This window comes from Coenobita brevimanus, chromosome 65, assembly GCF_032717465.1.
Source record: "Coenobita brevimanus isolate Jiangsu-jjx chromosome 65, ASM3271746v2, whole genome shotgun sequence".
Taxonomy (NCBI): Eukaryota; Metazoa; Arthropoda; class Malacostraca; order Decapoda; family Coenobitidae; genus Coenobita; species Coenobita brevimanus.
In genome coordinates, this window is record NC_137018.1 from 8835410 (window position 1) to 8854694 (window position 19285).

Here is a 19285-nt window from a genome sequence, read left to right on the forward strand (position 1 = left end):
CAAGCAAACTGTAGAGGAGAAGGCTACGTGGAGGCGATTAATTTGTGGCCACCCCTTACGGGATTAAGGTGTCTGGCAACAGATAGATAGATAAATAGATAGATAGAAAGACAGATAGATGAACAGATGGGTAGACAGATAGATAGACAGATACAGGTAGACACAGAGATAGACATATAGATTTTCTCCAAAGCATCCTCGTATTTTTTCCCAGTGATGTACACTATAAGTAAGGTATAATATGCAAAAATTCATGGCTATAGAAAAGGCGATTCGAAGTCTCCTATATCACTTAGAACACTGCCCACAGGCCCAGTATTCCGTAACCCCGCCTCGTCTGCGATTTATTTTGCACGTGACACCTTAATATCCTCGGTATGTTACAGATTCAACCATTATCGATATTAAAAAAATGCTACGTTTAATCTACAAGAAAAAAATGTGGGAATAATACGGAAAATAAGTCGCCAAGGAAGAGGTGTAACAAGAATACTGCTTACACGTGTCACAGCGGCACGTAACTTGCTCCCGAGGCTGGCTGGTCACTGCTACTCTTGCTGAATCGCCGACAAGCATGTGTTTAGGAACATACCCTTGGTCGCATTGCACTACTTTCGGGTGTCAAACTTCCCTCACAGAAAGGTAATGATCGAAATGGGTACAAGTCCTCTCTATGGATATTACTCAAACCAAGCCTAAGAATACTTTACCTAGTCGTGAAAGCCACATACGGTAATTTGGATAATGTTTACAATAAGATTATGTGAAGCTACAGAACGTGGTGAATGTTTTTGGCGTATCCGATAGAGCCAGGATTCTGGGGGCTTGAATGATGAGTGAAAGGAAGCGTGACCCATTGGACTGGGCAAATTTGGGCTGTCTGGACATTGCTACTCCTCACCCTGCACTTGAGTGGGAAAGGAGGTCCGGATGATGATGATGAATGATGATTACAATACCATAACACCAGATTCCTAAGATGTGAACATGAGAATCAGTTCGGTGCACAGTTCTAAGTCAGCTTTCTTCTGTGATGTGTATTTCGCAAATTTAAAATAAGAGGGATATTGTGGGGTCTCTTGTGTGTGTATGTGCTGCCGGTTTGATAACATTCCGTACATTAAAAGCGATTCGTTTTTATTTTTCGGTGAGGTGCTTTGTTTCGCAGGTGTTTTATGGGTCTGATTCATCATTTTCTCTTCTTTGACAAAACTAGAACCAAAAGACACCCGGTTTAGGTAATATGTCTCAGTATGTGTCTCTTACAGCTAGGTTTGATTATGTTAGGAATGGTTTGTTTACCATCCATAGATAAGAAAAAAATACACACACACACATAATGCTTGCCAACCAAAAGTCTGCTGCCTGTACTTCTGCACTGTTAGGAAAATTATCTATGACTAAAATTGTTATAGTAATATTGCACTAATTGGACGTTAATAATGTTACTTGTAGCGTCAGTCATCAACTTCCAAAAGATATATTGCTTTCATGTTATCAGCTTCTTGTTGTAACTTTCTTGGCGATGCTTCAGTGACAGTATTTATAGTTGTATTTCCTTTCTCGTTTCTGTAAAAGACCCATAACCAATAAAATAACAACGAGGGAGATTTTTGATTGTATGTAGTTATCTGGTTTTGTTTATCTGGCTAATAAAATGAATCCTAGCAGCCGAATCAGATATAATTTACCATTACTAATCCCCACGTCTCTGTCCTATCAATATTTGGTTTGATTTTGTTATTTTTGTTAATTTAGGAGTATATGAAAAGCAGGATGTGGGTAGAAATGAAAACATCGATACCTGGCCACACACTCAACTTACATTATTCATGAGTACGCGTCTCACTTCACTTTCCCTTCACCCTCTTGTTTCCACAGCACGCGACAGTTTGCTGGCCACGGCGACGAGAATGACACGATGCAGAGACATGGTTTCCATAGTTATCACAATCCACTCAGACAGTTTCATTGTTGTTGTCCAGAAATACATATGACACCACTTTCTCCCCAGTGTATTTGCCTCACTGTACCTCATATCCTTTTGCCCCACTGTACTACTGATGAAGGATGAGGCAGGCTGCTGTACCCCTCTTTGTACCACAGAGGGGAGCTGCTGTCCCTTTCACTGCATCACAAAGTGGGGAGAGGGGCTCTGATTTTCCCTCCTCCCCTTCACCGCACCGAGGAGAGGAGCTGGTGTCCCTTTCATTGCACCACTGAGGCCTCCTTGCACCGCGAAGGGGGGGCGGCTGTTCCCCTCACTGCACCACGGAGGGGGGAGAGGTGGAGGCGAGTGAGGGAGTAAGGGCAGGCAGGAGGGCAGGGGCGGGGAGGTACTTGGCCTCGGGACGCACCAGGAGGTAGGACAGCGCGGCCCGGGGGTCGGCCGGGTAGCCCAGGGAGCTCCCCGGCGGGTACACGCTGCTGCTGCTGCTCAAGTAATTTCCTGTTGGGAACAAGAAGAAGAAAGGTGAGGGCGACGCTATCGTGAGGCGCGGTAATGGAGAACCACAGGGAACGTGCAGGGAGAAGGCAAATGCCAGGCAGACCTATCCTTTGGCTTCCTGCCCCTGCACACTCCATCATATTCAGGAGAAGACACACTGCATTTTACATTTTGAAACCATGTATAAGAATTTACCGGTGGCCACACTTTCCGTCTTGTTCTTCAGACTCTATCTATCCATCATCTAATCCTTTCTTGTCCTAACAGGAGTGTAGGGGCCCGGGGCTAGGCTATTCAACTGAAGAGCAAGTCACTACACCGTGATGAATCGTAAATCTCGTGTTAGCATTGGAGGAACATGACAGTTTTATATATTTCATAATACTGTATACGGTTTGCTGTGAGTGACAAACATTGTTGTCCATGTACTATACTGACAGAGCTTTGAAACTCTTATATAAGGGACAGGAGGAGGGAAGACATGACAGAGACTGAGTAGAGAGGGTGTGGAGAGAAATGTTGCTATATGATTTGACCCAGTGGAAGCTCTATGGCGTGTACTAACTCTTGTGGCCAGCAATACTTCATACTTCCTTTATCTGTAATTTTTGTCCCCAGAGAGATCAAGAACCTTCCCTTTACATCTTTGCATCATATGCTAAGATGATAAAATTTGGTTGGATGATACTGTTGATGGTTTTATCAATGAGACCAATGAATTTCAAAGACATTAATGATAAGTGACTAACTATTTGGCCCATTGGTACTCTGCTGATAGTTTTCTACTTCAATGCCTTAATGTCCCTATTTCAAGATCATATCTATCACTTTTACAGGGAAATAAACTGGTAATGATGATGATGATGATGAAGAGTTAGGTGATGGTAAAGATAATATATGAGGAATCCCAAGAGCATCGATGACATTTCTGTCACGTAGCACACATAGTATTTAAAGCATGTGTTGAGTAATACCTACTGGCAGCATCAGCAGAGGAGACTGTGACAGGGGCGGAGGGCGAGATGGGGTGGTGGGGTGTGATTGAGTACAGGCTGGTGGCCAATGCAGAGGGTGAAAATGGATGAGGGACGTGCACACCCTCTGGGGCTGGGGAGGCTGCCGGGCTTCTTGTGGCGGGAGAGTCTTGATTTGTTTCCCTGTACTTCACAAAAGCTCTGGATTCGTCGCTGTTTGAGGCTTCCTGATCGTCCTCTCGGTTTGTAATATCAGGGTATCTTCTGAAGGCTCCCTCGTCTGGCGGTGGCTCAGTCTTGGGTGGAGTTCTTACTGGGCTGGACTCACGCGACCGGCTGTCAACATCAATCTTTGGGCTGGACGGCGAGGGTGACCTGCTTCTAGACGGTGGCGGAGATACTGCTAGTTCTCTGATTCTTCTTTCCCTCTCTAGCGTGTGCAATCGCTGGAGTCGTATGTGTTCAAGGTCACGCGCTGACAGACCCAGATATGGATTTTCCAGTTGTAACCTGGAGAGGACACTGGCGGCGGACATTTCTGGTGGATATTTAGGTATAGGTGAAGCCAGACTGGTGGGCGCCAGGCCGGGTGATGCTGGGTGATGGATCGGTGAGGACAAAACAGAGGAGCTGGACGCCACCCCGGACGTGGGCAGCCCAGATGACGATGCCAGGTGTGGCGAAGACAGGTGGGTCTGCAGGGGAGGTGATGGCAACCTCGGGAGGCCGAACACATCGTGGGACGGGAGGCGAGGAAACAGAGAGGACTCAATGGCAGCCATCTTTGACAACGTCAGAGACTCTGATGTGGGCAGCTTTGGCAGCCCTAGTGTGTCGGGTGAATGTATCCTCGATAGAACTGCAGGGTCCATAGGAGGGTACGGTAGGCCGGTGAGTTGTGGGGAGAAGAGAGGAGGTGGAGGGAGGAAAGGTCGGGGAAGTTCTGGAGATTTTTCTGAGCCTCCAGTGATGCCAGGCGGCGGCAGGAGGTGGGGCGGTGGGTAGAAGGGACGGAGGCCTTCCATCATCGGTTGGAACATTGGCAGCTGGAAGTGGTACCTGCTGGGGAGTCGCAGTGGAATATTGTTACATGTCTACTCACTCAAAATGGGCAGTTTTACTGAATCTGGAAGCAAAAAGTTGCTGCATATTTCACTAATAATCGTGGACAAAAAAGTGTAGTTACATCCAAGCCTACGGAAGGCTTTGAGTCGTATTATGAAAACTGAGAGAGCGAAGGTGTGGAAAGAACTGCTTCTTTGAAGATATTTTCTGGGCATAAGTCGATGATAAAATATGAGTGACTTTTTTCTACTGTTGGTGCTAACTAGAATATAACAAGGGATAGTCTAAACACATTATAACAAAATCAGAAATTCCAGAAATAATCATAAAAAAGTTAGGGATTCACGTACACTATCGCGAACAGAGTTAAAAATAAAGCTGTAAGTGTATATAAGAATGTTGCTCACCTGTTATCCTTCTTGACTAGACTCTTGGCTTTGCGTCGCGGCCTGTACTTGTAGTCAGGGTGCTCCTTCATGTGCAGTGCCCTGGAGGAGAGACAGGGAAGGGAGTTTAACGCCAGATCAGGTGCTACAGCGTCGATAACTGCGCCGAGGTTCACTGATCGCAACAAGTGAAGCTTATATCTCTAGAGTGTTGTTAAGATATGGACCAAATTGAAGGAGTTAAGCTGTCAGATCAGAAGCTGCCAGAACGTCAACATCTGCGCCAAGCTCCACTGAAGGCAAGGAATGAAGCTTAGGACTTTAGCATATTGCTTAGATATGGACGAAATCGACAGCGGTTATCAGTATTTGGTGTTCGATAGTCGTACATACATCTAGGCTTTAGCTAACCCTTCACGTTTGAAAAATCTGCCTGAAACTGGATAAAATCGTCAGTACAGCAAGAATATAGCGGAAAATGCGTTCTCCGGCTGCAGGGGGTTAACAGCGTAAGGTATGCAACGAAATGTGTCTGTTTGGCTCTCGCTTCCCCAGATTAGTCCTCCCCACCCCACAAAAAAAAAAAAAAAAAAAAAATGAAGTCCAACTGTTACTTTTTTTTTTCCTTAATGAATGGAGGACACTTGTATCTGGTGTGTGGATTTTTTTTTGTAATTTATTTTGCTTTTCCTACCTCTGTTCATTTGTTAAGAAATGGTATCAGTCATAAAATGGCTGAGGCCGGATCTATGAACTTTGCTAAGCTTAAATTGAGCATATGATGGCTCGCGTATACATTTGCTTTACTTACAAACCTACCAAACACTTCACAAACGTATTTAGTGAACATTAAAGTAACTAAAATACGATACACAACACTGTCCATGGTTAATTGTTATGGAACTTGCTTATCGTAAAAAATGTTAGGAGTCTATTAACTACTCTCTGGAATTCGCTTCCTGGGAGTTGTTTCCCACAAACATTTGATCCACTTCAGTTCAAGTCCAGTTGTTATGGGTATTTTATGAATGGAGGATGACTTTACGCACATGGACTTATATATTTTTTCCCCTCTGTTTTTCCTTCCTTCATTCATTATCTATAAAAAAAAAAAAATACCGCCCAGAATCACCCGAAAGAGGTCACAGAAAGCCTGCCAGTGCTCCTTGGGTCAAATCTTAAAAAGGGATAAAGAAGTAAGGAATTGTTTACTTTATTTTTACTGTATCCAAACGATTTTATTATCTAGTTTAAGCGATTTTTCAAACTAGACATATTAAATAAAGCCTTCATCAATCGCCTCACTACCAGACATCTCTCCTGTACTAAAAATCGCCTTTAGGTAACGATATATATTTTTTTCTTTTTACAGAAGATGAACAGAGGAAGGAAAAACAAATTAATAAAAAAAACTTCCATACACCAGATTGCCAAATTAGTTGCCACACAAATCGCGTTAACTCCAGTCACAACGAGGTGTCAACAAGATCACTCCGAAAAGGTCACATGAGAAGAACCATCACTCTCTGGGTCAGTGATACCTAAACGGAGCAAGGAACAACACCCCACAATGCAAAGGGAACAAGAAACGCCCCACTGCTGCAAACGGAGCAAGAAACAACACCCCACTACTGCAAGCGGAGCAAGGAACACCCCACTGCTCTTGTCACCGATCTGTCTTATCAGCTTCCTTGTTTCTGTGCACGGCTATCTCAGGCTATCACTCCCTCCTCTGTTGTTTGAGTCACTTCATGCTTGTTGCTGTTTACGGACTCATCGTGGCCGGAAATGTCGTCTCTGTTTCAGCCCTGTCACTACGCCACGTATATCTTTGTTACTGTTATATCTAGACATTTTTTTTACCTCTTCAACTAAGGGATGTCTTTTATCTTGTCCTTGCTACCTCTAGGCTAAATAATCCAGCTCGGGAGGGACCTTAGTGCTGGGAAACTTAGATGTAACCTTCATATTAACCTTTCTAGAATTAAAAATCTTTCCCAAACATCGCAAAAGTGAGGAAAGAATTATAAGTTATAGACGCCATCACATCTGCATCTCTCTCAGTGCTCGATCTATTGCCTTCACCTCATCCCTCATCGTTAGCCCCTTCAACACAGTGACGTCTCTATCTATCTATCTATCTATATTTTCAGTCCTTTAAAACTATTCTATAGCCCCAAAGTGCAAAAAATCAAACGGGGAAGGGGAGGGGAGGATCATCAAACTACGAACGTGGATTTAACACATGACGATCAGCCAAATAAAGGAGTGCGTTCTAATTGACTTCAAACGTGGTTATAGTACGGGGCAACGCCAGCTCGAACGTGCTCTTTAGCCTGTTACACATAGCCAAGAGGGAGAGAGAGGAAAAAAAAATGATCTCGTGCATAAACTTCAGAGGACATAATACCAGTAGAAGATTTTGGGCAACGTCATGCTACCTTTCCCGTATTTTTTTTATGTATACACCACCAGAAGATTTTATTCAGATATGATGAGACTTCGAGCAGAAAGAATTAGACGAAGCCCTCATTAACCCCTTCACAACTGAAAATGTAAGTTCAATAAAATCGTCAGGTTGTGGTAAGAATTAAAGAAAGCATAGAACTGAAGGTGATATGTATGGCGAGGATATTTGGTGTGGATATTCAGCCCCGTCTGCTCATTATCTCAACAATAGCACTCAGCCGCGAGATCACACGTGGGTGGTTGCTAGCACCGCCCTTTGTCGCCCACTGATTGGCTGTTGTGATGAACGGCCACCCAATTAGACTTATTGTTCTGCCGCTGAGCCAGGGGTGGCGTCTGCATCACCACCGTATATTATGAAGGTCGGGACATTTTAAAGAATTAGTTCTGACTTCACAGAGAACCACCGCCTCACACCTCGGACTTATAGAGCGTTGTCTGTTTTGGTGCGAGCACCTGGGCGCCCCTGCAGGGTGTGCCAGTGCTTGAGGGAACAAAGAATAATGAATAAATTTATAAATACAATCCGAATAAAATTTTTCACCTTCAAACCACAGGATATTTTCAGTTGCCTTAGTTTGCTCTGCGTTAAGCAAAACAGTGATCAGAACAGAGAGCAGTATCGGTTAATTAGGGACTATTCTGCTAACTTCGTGTTGCAAGCTGACCGCGAGTATGGTTAACTTATGAAATGAAGATATAATTGGCAAAAAATATGACTCGCTCTTGTTCCTGCCCAGTCATTGGCAATACTGTTGAGGATAAATGTTTCACTGATCACAGAGGTCTCTTCTAGGTTGACTAAAATCGTCTGGCACTAGGCAAATAAAGGAAAAAAAAGTTATTGTCTTCAAGGAACAACTTTCTTCACATCCAGAAGGGTCTCTATTAAGCTGTGTATACTGTAGTCGTCTGGGGTTACCATAACAAAATATATAAGATGTCCTCAGGTTAAAGGAGTAGATGCCATTGTTATGAAGAGCTTAATCAGGTCTATAACAGTTGGTGCGCTTCTTCTACAACATATCGGTAAATCTTAACGGGGGATTACTGTTTCCTTGCAGCAGCGACCAAAGGCAGGGAAAGTCTGGACGGTGGACTGGCTGAGTGGGAGAGGAATACAAGAACACGTCTGCAGAAAATTTTGGTAAAACAATAACGCGTAACCAAAGCGACGGGGATATGATTCAGATCGTTGGGAGGCAGCAAGAGTGATATACAAAAGGGGTCATGGTGCTCCGATGCTTAAACTCTTCCCTGTACTCTCCCTGCCAACCAACTTGTTCTGAGTGTGTGAGGCGGAGTGATGGAAGAGGAGGCGGAGAGAGGCGGTGGGGTGTATGGAAGTGAGGATGGAGTGTGGAAAAGGAAAGAGCTGGGCAATGGACATAGATGGGATACGTAGAGTAGCATAGTAAGTAGGGAAGGGATGAGAAAGGGATATATAGGGGTAGAGGAGGATGGTAAGGTAAGGTAGGGTAGGGTAGATTAGTGAAGAGGGACAGGTTAGATTGGGTAGGATATGGTACACCAAGGTAGGGTGGGGCAAAGCAGGTGAGGATAGGGAAAAGTAGAGTAGTCCAGTAATTTGGGATATGCCAGAAGAAAGTATTGTAGGACACAGTAAGATAAGGCTGGGAAAAGTAGAGTAGTATGGTTTTAGGATATGAGTGAACAAAGTTAAGGTAAGGCAGAGTAAAAATAAAGCCTGGTATGCTGTGGTATGTGTGGTGTGGTGGGTATGTGTGGTTGGTGTGGTGTGGTAAGGTGTGATGGGGTATGTATGGTGTGGTACATGTGGAAAAAACTCTCGTAGGGAAGGGGTTACACAAAATTTCCACAAATCCCTCTAGGAATGATGACCCAAATTTTTGCACCGTTTCCCCCGCCACTCCATTACATTTAGCTTCGAACAGACGTCTCGCAGAAATGGTTGCAAACAAGAGCCATTAACCTCGTCAGAGCAACAAGCTTTATCTTAATTTTGCTTCCCTAAGAGGATTTAGTTCTGTTTAGGATAAGTCTCCAAGAGGGATGATGTTAGAGAAGACTAGGGAAGGACAGGAAAGGACAAGGAAAAGATAAGGAGGGCTGGGAGGGGTGGGGTAGTTGGAAGTGAACCCGGTTGCTGATTTCCATTCCGTGTACCATCTTTGCACTTTTTCTCATCCAAGAAAGTCTAGGTTAGGCAAGGTTTGTTTTCTTAGTTTCACGTTAAATTAGTTTGCTAGTCAGTGAGGTTAATCTAGGTTAAGTTAGGTTAGAATAAATTAAAAAGAAAAGCTGGAAGACTGATCATCCTGGAAAAAAAATCAAGCTTAGCGGGTCCTGCAAAAATGGAATACAGAACCAAAATTTGCTATACGGTTGACTAGGACGTAATAAATGCCTTTTTTTTTCTTTTTTTTGTCAGCTTGAGAGGTTCTGTATTACTTTCTTTATACTGTCAGAGTAACAAATAAAATCGGTATCAGAGGAACAAATAACATCGGTATCAGACTAGCAAATAACATCGGTATCAGAATGACAAAGAACACAGTAAAAATAAGAAAAAAAATCAGTATCAGAATAACAAAAAATATCGGTATTAAAATAACAAATAACATCGGCATCAGAATAACAAATAACATCCAGGATAAAATGTGCACGCTGCTACAAAGGCTTCTTATGTGGCAAGACTATGGGACAAGGAGTGAAGAGGAAAGAAAAGGAAAGCTTGTTTTTGTGTGTGTTTATAAGTCTGATGTGTCGGTGGGAGTGAGGAGGGGTAGGGATAGGAAAAGGTACTAGGACAGCTTAAGTTAGGGTAGTGTAAGGTAGGGGAAGATCGAAGGTGAGGTGGGGTGGGGTGTGCGGGGGTTGGGTAGGGTAGGGTAGGAAATAGCAAAGCAGAGCAGAGTAGTATTAAGCTGGGTACAGTAGGATCCGTAGAGTAAGGCAGGGCAAGGTAGGGTAGGAGAAGGTAGGGTAGGGTAGGGTAGGGCACGGTAGGGTAGGTCAGAGTAGAGCTAAACAAAACAGAGTATGGTAGAGTGGAGGAGGATAAGGTAGGGTAGAAGAGGTGATGGGTAGCTCAGGGTGTGGTGGCGGGGCGGGGCGGTGGTCTGGCGGGGCGGGAGCGGTGGCGGCGGCGGCGGCGGCGGCGGCGGTGTTGCCCGGTAGGACTCACTGGACCGGCGGGGCAGACGTTCCTCCTTGTTCCACTTTTAAGGTCCAGGCGTTCCATAATTTGCATCTCTCGCCCTCCCTCCCGCCACCCCACGCCCTGAGTGAAGCGCTGGGGGCCTGAGTGAAAGGTCTGGCTCAATCTGAATATCCAACAACGGGGCGAATTAATAAAGAACTCGCTGCCTTCAATTTTCCAGGGGCAAAGCACGAGAGGAAATGTTTCGTCAATATTAAGAGGGGTGGCCATGAGCTGACACCGAGGGCCTCGGTGAAACGGTGCGGATTTCTGTTCCTTTTTTGCATTATTCACGAACTTTGATTATCTCAGGAATATCACTCTTACATTTTATCTTATTTTTTACTCAAACGAAGCCTAACGAAACCTAAAGATTAACCTAACAAACCTAACCTAACCTAACCTACCCTAATCTTTCCTGGATAGTAAAAATAAAATATCAAAATGGTACACAGGACGAAAATCAGTGAACAAGAGAGTAGCTGAGCTGAGTATCAATTTTTCGGCTCAAATGAAACGGGTTTGGCATATCAATAAAAGGCTCGGTGCTTATAATTTCTGGGAGTAACGCAAGAGAAGGAATGCACCGTCAATATTTACACTCTCGGGCTTCTTTGGCTCACTCTTAACTGAATGAAATCGCTGGTGTTTGCCGAAAATGACGGGTAGAATTGACGTGTCCAGGAGAGGGTTCGACGGGGCGACCACTAGCAAGGGGAAAGACTGATGGAAAGTTGAAAGAAGGGGGGACTAAAGTTGATATTAATTTTCGTCCAATCAGCAGTTTTTTTTTTTTTTCCAAGAAGAGAGGTTGGATACAGTCTCCATTAACCCATTTAGTGCCACAGACGTTTCCCAAGTTGAACATGATCGGCAGAAAATAGAGAGAATAATATAGGAGTAAAAATCCCTTCATTTGGCAGAAGTGGTTATTTTTTTCTTTTAACTACTCATTTATACGCCCTTCTAACATGTAAAAATACTTTCGCTAATATCATCAGTCTAGTCCCCTATCATATCTCAGTGTAGACGCTCAGCATTAGTATCCAAGTGGTGGCATATGAAGGTAAATGATGCCATCTGTAGGAGCCTGGAGGGACTGCTAGCTGGGCTTCACGGGGTTGCTGGTGTACTGTATGCCATAAGACAGATACATAATACATCTCTAATCCATCATCATTATAATTATCTGTGACGGGTAACATTTCATAATAACAGGATAATCTTTGACTACAATTACATAGATTATCATAAAGCAATCTAAATCCTTCACATCAATGCATTTAATCTCATAATGTCTTTGGGTGACTATTTCGTGCGCTATGTCGTTTTAAAATTCATTCTTGTCGCAACCAGACGATTTTTTCACGTTCAGAGGAGCCCCTTGGTGGTGGAGAGGTTGACGAAAGCTTTATATAACATCTCCAGTTCAAATCGTGTCTCCCAAGCTGAGTCAAATCGTCCGGAGAGAGGAAGAATAGGCTGGGAATATCGCCATCGCAAAAGGAGATAACTAAGCGCGATATCGTCTCGTATATTTAATTTTTCCTGCCATATGATTGTTTTATTTTGCTTTGGGACGCTCTTTCACCGTGGAGACTTGGGTTCGTACTCTCATTGGTTAAGGATGCTCCCTAACACCGCTTCTTTAGTTATTTATTTTTGGATGTGGCTGGTTAGCATCTGTACGAAATATGTGCAGAACGTGAACATATTAGAAGGATTCATATATCGCCGAACAGGCCAGTATGGTGTAATAAGCAAAATAAATCGCTTTGGAAAAGGTGTTAGGGAGCTCCTTTACCATACGAGAATATGGGCCTTTAACGGACTGATTCTAATTCCTCTACCACGAGAGGGCCTTCCTAAGCTCAAAAAATAAATAAATAAATAAAATAATAATGATAATAAGAAAATAGTAAGGAGTATATCTGAAGGGCAAGAACTCGCAGTGTATGTATGCATGTATGACGTATGTGTCCATCCAGCTATCTATCTCTCTGTCTATCCATCCATCTATCTATCTGTCTATCCATCCATCTATCTATCAACGTCTATCTATCCATCTATACGACCAGTTTATCATGTATGTGTCCACCCATCCATCTATCAATCTGTCTATCTATCTATCTGTCTATCCATCCACCTATCTATCTGTCTGGCTATCCATCTACACGACCTGATTACAACCATTTGTCTCGAAGTATCGCGTCTGTCTTACCTCAGCGGCAGTTCATCGCGACCTCTGTCACACACACACACACACACACACACACACACACACACACACACACACACACACACACACATATCTCCTGTAATCACCGTCCACATCCAAGGTCACTTTATCATATCGCAAACAACACTAATTATCGCTCGTATTTTTTCCTCTCGTTTCTTTTTACGCTGTTATTTGTACACAGAAAAAAAAAAAACGAAAAGAAAAGGAATTGGTGTATATACAATTCGCACGAAGCAATTTGACTCTATAGATGATGGTTCTTGTACAATCGCATATACTTTCACTGTGTTGATAAAATTGCTTTGTTAAGGATGATATATATCGCATCTTGACATTCCCTTATCAGCACTGTTTATCATTCGTATATTCAGATAAAGATAAATTAACTAGGAACATCAGAAAGCTTTATTGGTTATTTGGGATATAACTGGTCCCCTTCTGCGCCATACTCTCTCTCTCTCTCTCTCTCTCTCTCTCTCTCATTCATGCAAGATACTGATATTTCGAAAGCATTCCGGGTCTAATATATTTTATGTAAGTGTGTGTGTGTGTGTGTGTGTGTGTGTGTGTGTGTGTGTGTGTGTGTGTGTCTCTCTCTCTCTCTCTCTCTCTCTCTGTTATCACCCTGGCCTCCCTTATCTCATGAAGCTATACCCGATACTTTGCAAGCTGGCTGGACCGTGATAACAGGTGCGGTAGGTGTGGTATGGTGTGTGTGGTAGGTGTGGTGGATATGCGTTGTAGGTGTGGTGTAGTATGGCGTGGTGTGGTACGTGTGGTGTGGTGGGTGTGATGTGATGGGTGTGGTGTGGCAGGTGTGGTGTGATGGGTGAGGTGTGATTGGTGGGTGTGGTGTGGTAGGTGTGATGTGGTGGGTGTCATGCGGCAGGTGTGCATTGGTGAAGGATGTAGAGCCGCAACATCGTCTTCTTCGGCCACAGAGCTACAGGAAACGGAAATTAGCTACAAAAATCTGAATATCTGGGCTAAGTTAAGAGGAAAGACCTATACTGATCTCTCTGACGGGAAGATTTAGAGAGAATCCCAGTCAATCCCTCCACAGCGATTACAAGACGATTTCATTAAGCTCAAGAAGATGCTCTCGTACTGAAGGTGTGAATAATCTTACTCTAAAAACCAGGTATGCTTTTTGCCATCTAGGAGTGTGTATTTCCCCGGTACGCTAAAAGTCTCTAGTATATTAATCAGGGATTCTGTATAATTACTCTAAGGACACAGATACAATGAAAGAGAATACAAAAGCTGTGTTCAAGATAAATCGCTACGAAATAGGAGTTCAGATAACCTCCTAAGCTGACGAAACTACAGACCTATTACCAACACTGGCACTAAAGCATCAATTTGCCATATTCAGTTAGAGTCACCCAGTAAGGAGCGTATTGGTGGTGGAAGAGAGTTGAGCTCCGGCCTCATGTGATCCTTAAGCAATGTTAAGTAGTTGCGTGGACATGGGCGGTGTTGGGGGATATGCGGGGCCACGAGCGCTATTGTTCCTTGCTGGCCTCTCTATTGTTGGCTAGATATCCTTGTCCCTCCTGCATGCCGCTGCACACACACACACACACACACACACACACACACACACACACACACACACACACACACACACACACACACACACACACACACACACACACACACACACACACATCACTATCAGACAGCAAGGACTATATAGATAATAAAGGCAACGTCAGCACTGGTAGGCTCCTATGACACAACCTCAGCTGAATATACCCGTAACATTTTGGTGTCAGCTCAGAGAAAATACAAGAGTTGACACGACCATGAGAGGGTTAAAGGATGCAGTATTAACACTCTCGGGCTGCTATGGCTTACCCTAACCTGAGTAAAATTACCTGGTATTAACTGAAAGGAAATACTCAAGCTAAAAAGACCATGAGAGACTTATAACTGTTACTAGGTATATGACAACTTTCGAGTCATCACAATGCATCAAGGAAAAAGAGGACTGTTTCTAGTACATCGAGTAGGGAGAAAAATGAAAAAAAAAAAAAAAAAAAAAAACTTGTAAATTTCTTGTACTATCAGTAATGAATGATCAGAAAAGTCGCTAGAAAATGTATGTTAAAAAACGGACTAAAAGGAATTTTTTATCTGCTCTTATTCAGGTACTCTTCGTCCTAAAACTGCTACTACTACTACTACAAAAAATAAAGAAAAAAGAACAAGGCACGAGAGAGAGAGAGAGAGAGAGAGAGAGAGAGAGAGAGAGAGAGAGAGAGAGAGAGAGAGAGAGAGAGAGAGAGAGAGAGTAGCTTGACACAGATGATGAGAGACACAGTGTACCACAGAAAGACAGGTATGAGACACTCACCTGAGCCTCTTGGCCTCGTCTATGAAGGGTCTCTTTTCTGCATCACTCAACAGCTTCCACTCAGCACCTGGAAACATAACCAATTACTTTCCGCTTCACAGTTGCCATTAAGGTTCGGTTCTCTACATAGGTGATGCTTAAAACTTATATGCTTAGAACTTACATGCTTAAAATTTATATGGGAAAGGGAAATGCACACTTCCACATACTAACGATAAATTCTGCAGAATGTGTTTGGGCTGTCTATCCCTACTAACTGCAATTCGTTATGTGGGATGTAGGCTGACCAAGTGTAAAAATCATCTGTATTCCATAATCGTCTGTTAAATATGAGGGGGGCTTGCCTTTTCCTTTATTATTTTTTTTTATGTATACAGTCATAGGAATAACTTTAGTGTAGTTAGCGAAGAGAAACTCCATTTGTTCATTAAATGCCATTCCCTTCTACGCGGTGTCTAAAAAATCGTACGGCAGTAGGGAAAATTAAACACAAGGGTCTAACAGTAGCAACAATGCAATAGAAAACTCGTCCCGTTATAGTAGAAATAAAAAAATCGTATGGATGTAGAAAGAACACAACAGAATACCCATCGTCGTGGTGATCGGGCTGATGAAGATTATACTTATTCACACACACACACAGCCAGGCGACTGCCCGCCCGCCCACCCACCCACACACACTCAACCAGCATCCCCTGTCACCCCAGCACACAACAAATAGCCCTCTCCACACCATACTCCCACCCAACATCTCCTGTTCTCTCACACATATACAACCACTATCCCCCCTGCCTTCCCACACACAAAACCAGCACCCCCTAAACACAACCAGCCTCCCTGCTCTTTCCCCCTACACAATCAGTTCCTCCCAAGCACATGCAACCAGTCCCCCATCACAACCTGCCCCCTGTGCCCCTCTACCTTCACTGCCTCGATCCCTTTCCCTCCCACCCACATACACAACGACCCTCCCATGCCTGCCCACATCCCTCCCTGTCTCACTACCTCCCTGTCCTCCTTACCCATCCCTGTCCCATCCCACTCTGCCTCCCTATCCTGCTGTCCCCCTATGTCCCCTCTCCTTCCCAGCACCCCTGGTCCCCTCATCACGCCGCCACCACCGCCATTCACGCGGATAAATATCATTACATCGTTTGCATAGTGTATTTTGCCGCCACAATGTTGCTCTGTTCCAGGACTGTGTGCCATTTCATACGTATCAGAAAGCTTTTGCCGGGGATAAAAACTAATTTGAATTGTGATTTGCTGGTATAATTATATTGGAGGTCACTGTTTTAACTGTTTTTGTCACGGCAACAATGCTGTGGTAAAAATGGGAGTGGGTGATGAATAGGGATAATATTGTATACCTTTCCGACCAACGCACGGGTATGTTGGTGTGGATGTGTGAATGGGTATGCTGGTGTGAATGTGTGGGTGGATATGTTGGTATGGATGTGTCTGTGGGTATGCTGGTGTGGAGGTACAGTATATAATTATCTCTACGTCGGTGTGGATTTGTGTGCATAGGGGTATGTTGATGTGGATTTGTGTGCGTATGGGTATGATGATGTAGATTTCCGTGTGTATGTTTGGACATGTTAGTGTAGAGTATGTATTGGTGGATGAACAGAAGGGTACGTTATGTGTATGTGTGTATGTATGTGTATGTTAGTGTGGGTGTGTGTACGTATGTGTACATTGGTGTGGATGTGTGTATGTATGGGTATAGTGGTGTGGATGTATACATGAATGGGTATGGTGGTGTGGATATGTGTATATGTGGATATGTGTATATATGGTATGGATGTGCATATGGGTGTGTCATTGAGCATGTGTGTGTGTGTGTGTGTGTGTGTGTGTGTGTGTGTGTGTGTGTGTGTGTGTGTGTGTGTGTGTGTGTGTTTGATCCCCACCAAAACTCCCCTCCGATACGATAAATACAATTTTTACTATTTGTCAAGATGTTATTGTTGAATTGTATACATCTACTTCCTTTGTTATTTATTATATTTTTCTTCCTTACGCCGGTTAAGAAGTAAAAAAAAAAATTACATGGCTAAGAGACTACACACAGCTTCCATTAAGTCTTTTAACACGACAATTTTTCTATTCTGTCTGTGCTTACGCCAGACAAATATATTCAACTCAGGATTTCTCTTGTTGGCGGGGTTAATACTAATTTGTGGTTCTTACACTGGTGCGCATATCTCCACTCCCCCCCCACACACACCCACACACACCCACCCACACCCACACACACACACACACACACACCAGCGACGGAAAAAGATGAAAGTACTCTGTTTTTTCTCCACGTATGTGTTAATATAATTGTCCTCGCCATTATCTCAGAAACCCTTTGATCTAGGAAGCTGAAAATGGAACACAATGGTAACTTGGGGGAAAAGGCTTTATTTTATTTAGATTTCAGAGGCTTCTTCAGATTTGTTTTATGATTCAGACCGTAAATGTAAAATTATAAGTATGTACTAAGAGCCATTTTTTTTTTTCCCCCGAAGATTTTGCTTGCTTCCTCTCTTGCCTCAGCTTGTTTGGTTAAATATATCAGGCACTTTTTCACTTACTAATTTAAATCTGGACTCACTACTGACAACGTATCTTGATCACTTTAATATATCAGCTTATTGTCACTATATTTCAAGTTTTGTGTGACTGTGTTCATTGTTCCCTTTATTTATTTTTATTTTTTTAAATTGGTGAGGTTTGGGGTCAGTGTAGATTCATCCTGTCAATGGCTTGCTCTCTTTAAATCGTCATTGAAAGAGAATATATCTTTTAATTCTACATATATATATATTGGAAAATGGTATAAGGCGACCAAAGTTTAATAAGTGCGACTGAAAGTATTGTTGACAAGGAAGGGTTACAGCACAAGACAAAGTTAGTAATCCTTAGGCAGTAAATTCTCCGCCTGCTTATTTTCTTTGTTTAATCAGACGGGAGCGGCAGGCAGTGTTAGGGTGAGACAATAAAAGCAAGCTGTAAGGGCAGCACAATGGCAGAAAGCAGTGTTAGGGTGAGACAGTGACAGCAGGCAGTTTAAAGAAAGACAGTGACAGCAGAAGTGTTGGGATAGGAGAGTGACAGCAGGGAGTGTTAGGATGAGACAGGACAGCAGGCAGTGTTAGGGTGATACAGTGTGATAGCATGCAGTGTTAGGGTGATAGGGTGAGACAGTGTGACAGCAAGCAGTGTTAGGGTGAGACAGTGACAGCAGGCAGTGTTAGGGCGAGACAGTGACAGGAGGCAGTGTTAGGATGAGACAGGACAGCAGGCAGTGTTAGGGTGAGACAGTGTGACAGCAAGCAGTGTTAGGGTGAGACAGTGACAGCAGGCAGTGTTAGGGCGAGACAGTGACAGCAGGCAGTGTTAGGATGAGACAGGACAGCAGGCAGTGTTAGGGTGAGACAGTGTGACAGCAAGCAGTGTTAGGATGAGACAGTGACAGCAGGCAGTGTTAGGGTGAGACAGTGTGACAGCAAGCAGTGTTAGGATGAGACAGTGACAGCAGGCAGTGTTAGGATAAAACAGTGACAGCGAGCAATGTCAAGGCGAGACAGTGAGTTCGATTCGCAGTGACAGCAGGCAGTGTTAGTCGGACGAAGTGCCGTATCGATCAAAGCAAAAGTAATTACCGATACCGCAGCTGCCATCACCCTTCACCACAGGGATGGTTGTCCAGATCTCACCCCTGTTGGTTCATCTAAAATTGTCTCATAAATTCATCCGTACAAGGAGAAGAATACAAACACTATTAAAATTTCGGTATTCTAAACTCATCAACACCATCCTCCTCACTCGTTTCCCACGCTCGTACAGGACTGGAAGATCAAGCTCTAGGCTCTGTGAACTCTTTTCGGACATACAATATACGATAGGAGAGTTCAGGTTACATTTACCCCTGTTTGTGTTGTCGCTGCATTGAGGCTTCTTCCAGCGTAAAGAGCGTGCTCTTCTAGTCAGCTATTATAAATTTACGAAGTCGAAAACACAAGGATCGTTATGTCAGACAACCAGTATGGATTTGGGAATTGAGGAGGGGATTTTTGCGACCTCAACTTCTTGATCCTCTGGGGTGTGGTTCAGGATGACAGCACAAGGAAAAAAGGAGAGGGGACCTTCCCAGGCTCTCC

At 43.6% G+C, this 19285-nt stretch overlaps 1 protein-coding gene across 1 annotated transcript in view; it reads right to left on the reverse strand.

The window, feature by feature from the left end:
• Window positions 1–2261: 2261 nt before the first annotated feature.
• LOC145405052 (uncharacterized) overlaps window positions 2262–19285 on the reverse strand; it is a 28062-nt gene continuing 11038 nt past the window's right edge. Inside the window, exons 2-5 of the mRNA XM_080276551.1 lie at window positions 15129–15195; window positions 4896–4976; window positions 3428–4482; window positions 2262–2449 (exon numbers count right to left, since the gene is read on the reverse strand). Of these exons, the coding sequence (XP_080132677.1) occupies window positions 2262–2449; window positions 3428–4482; window positions 4896–4976; window positions 15129–15195 (1391 nt within the window). The remainder of the gene's footprint in view (window positions 2450–3427; window positions 4483–4895; window positions 4977–15128; window positions 15196–19285) is intronic.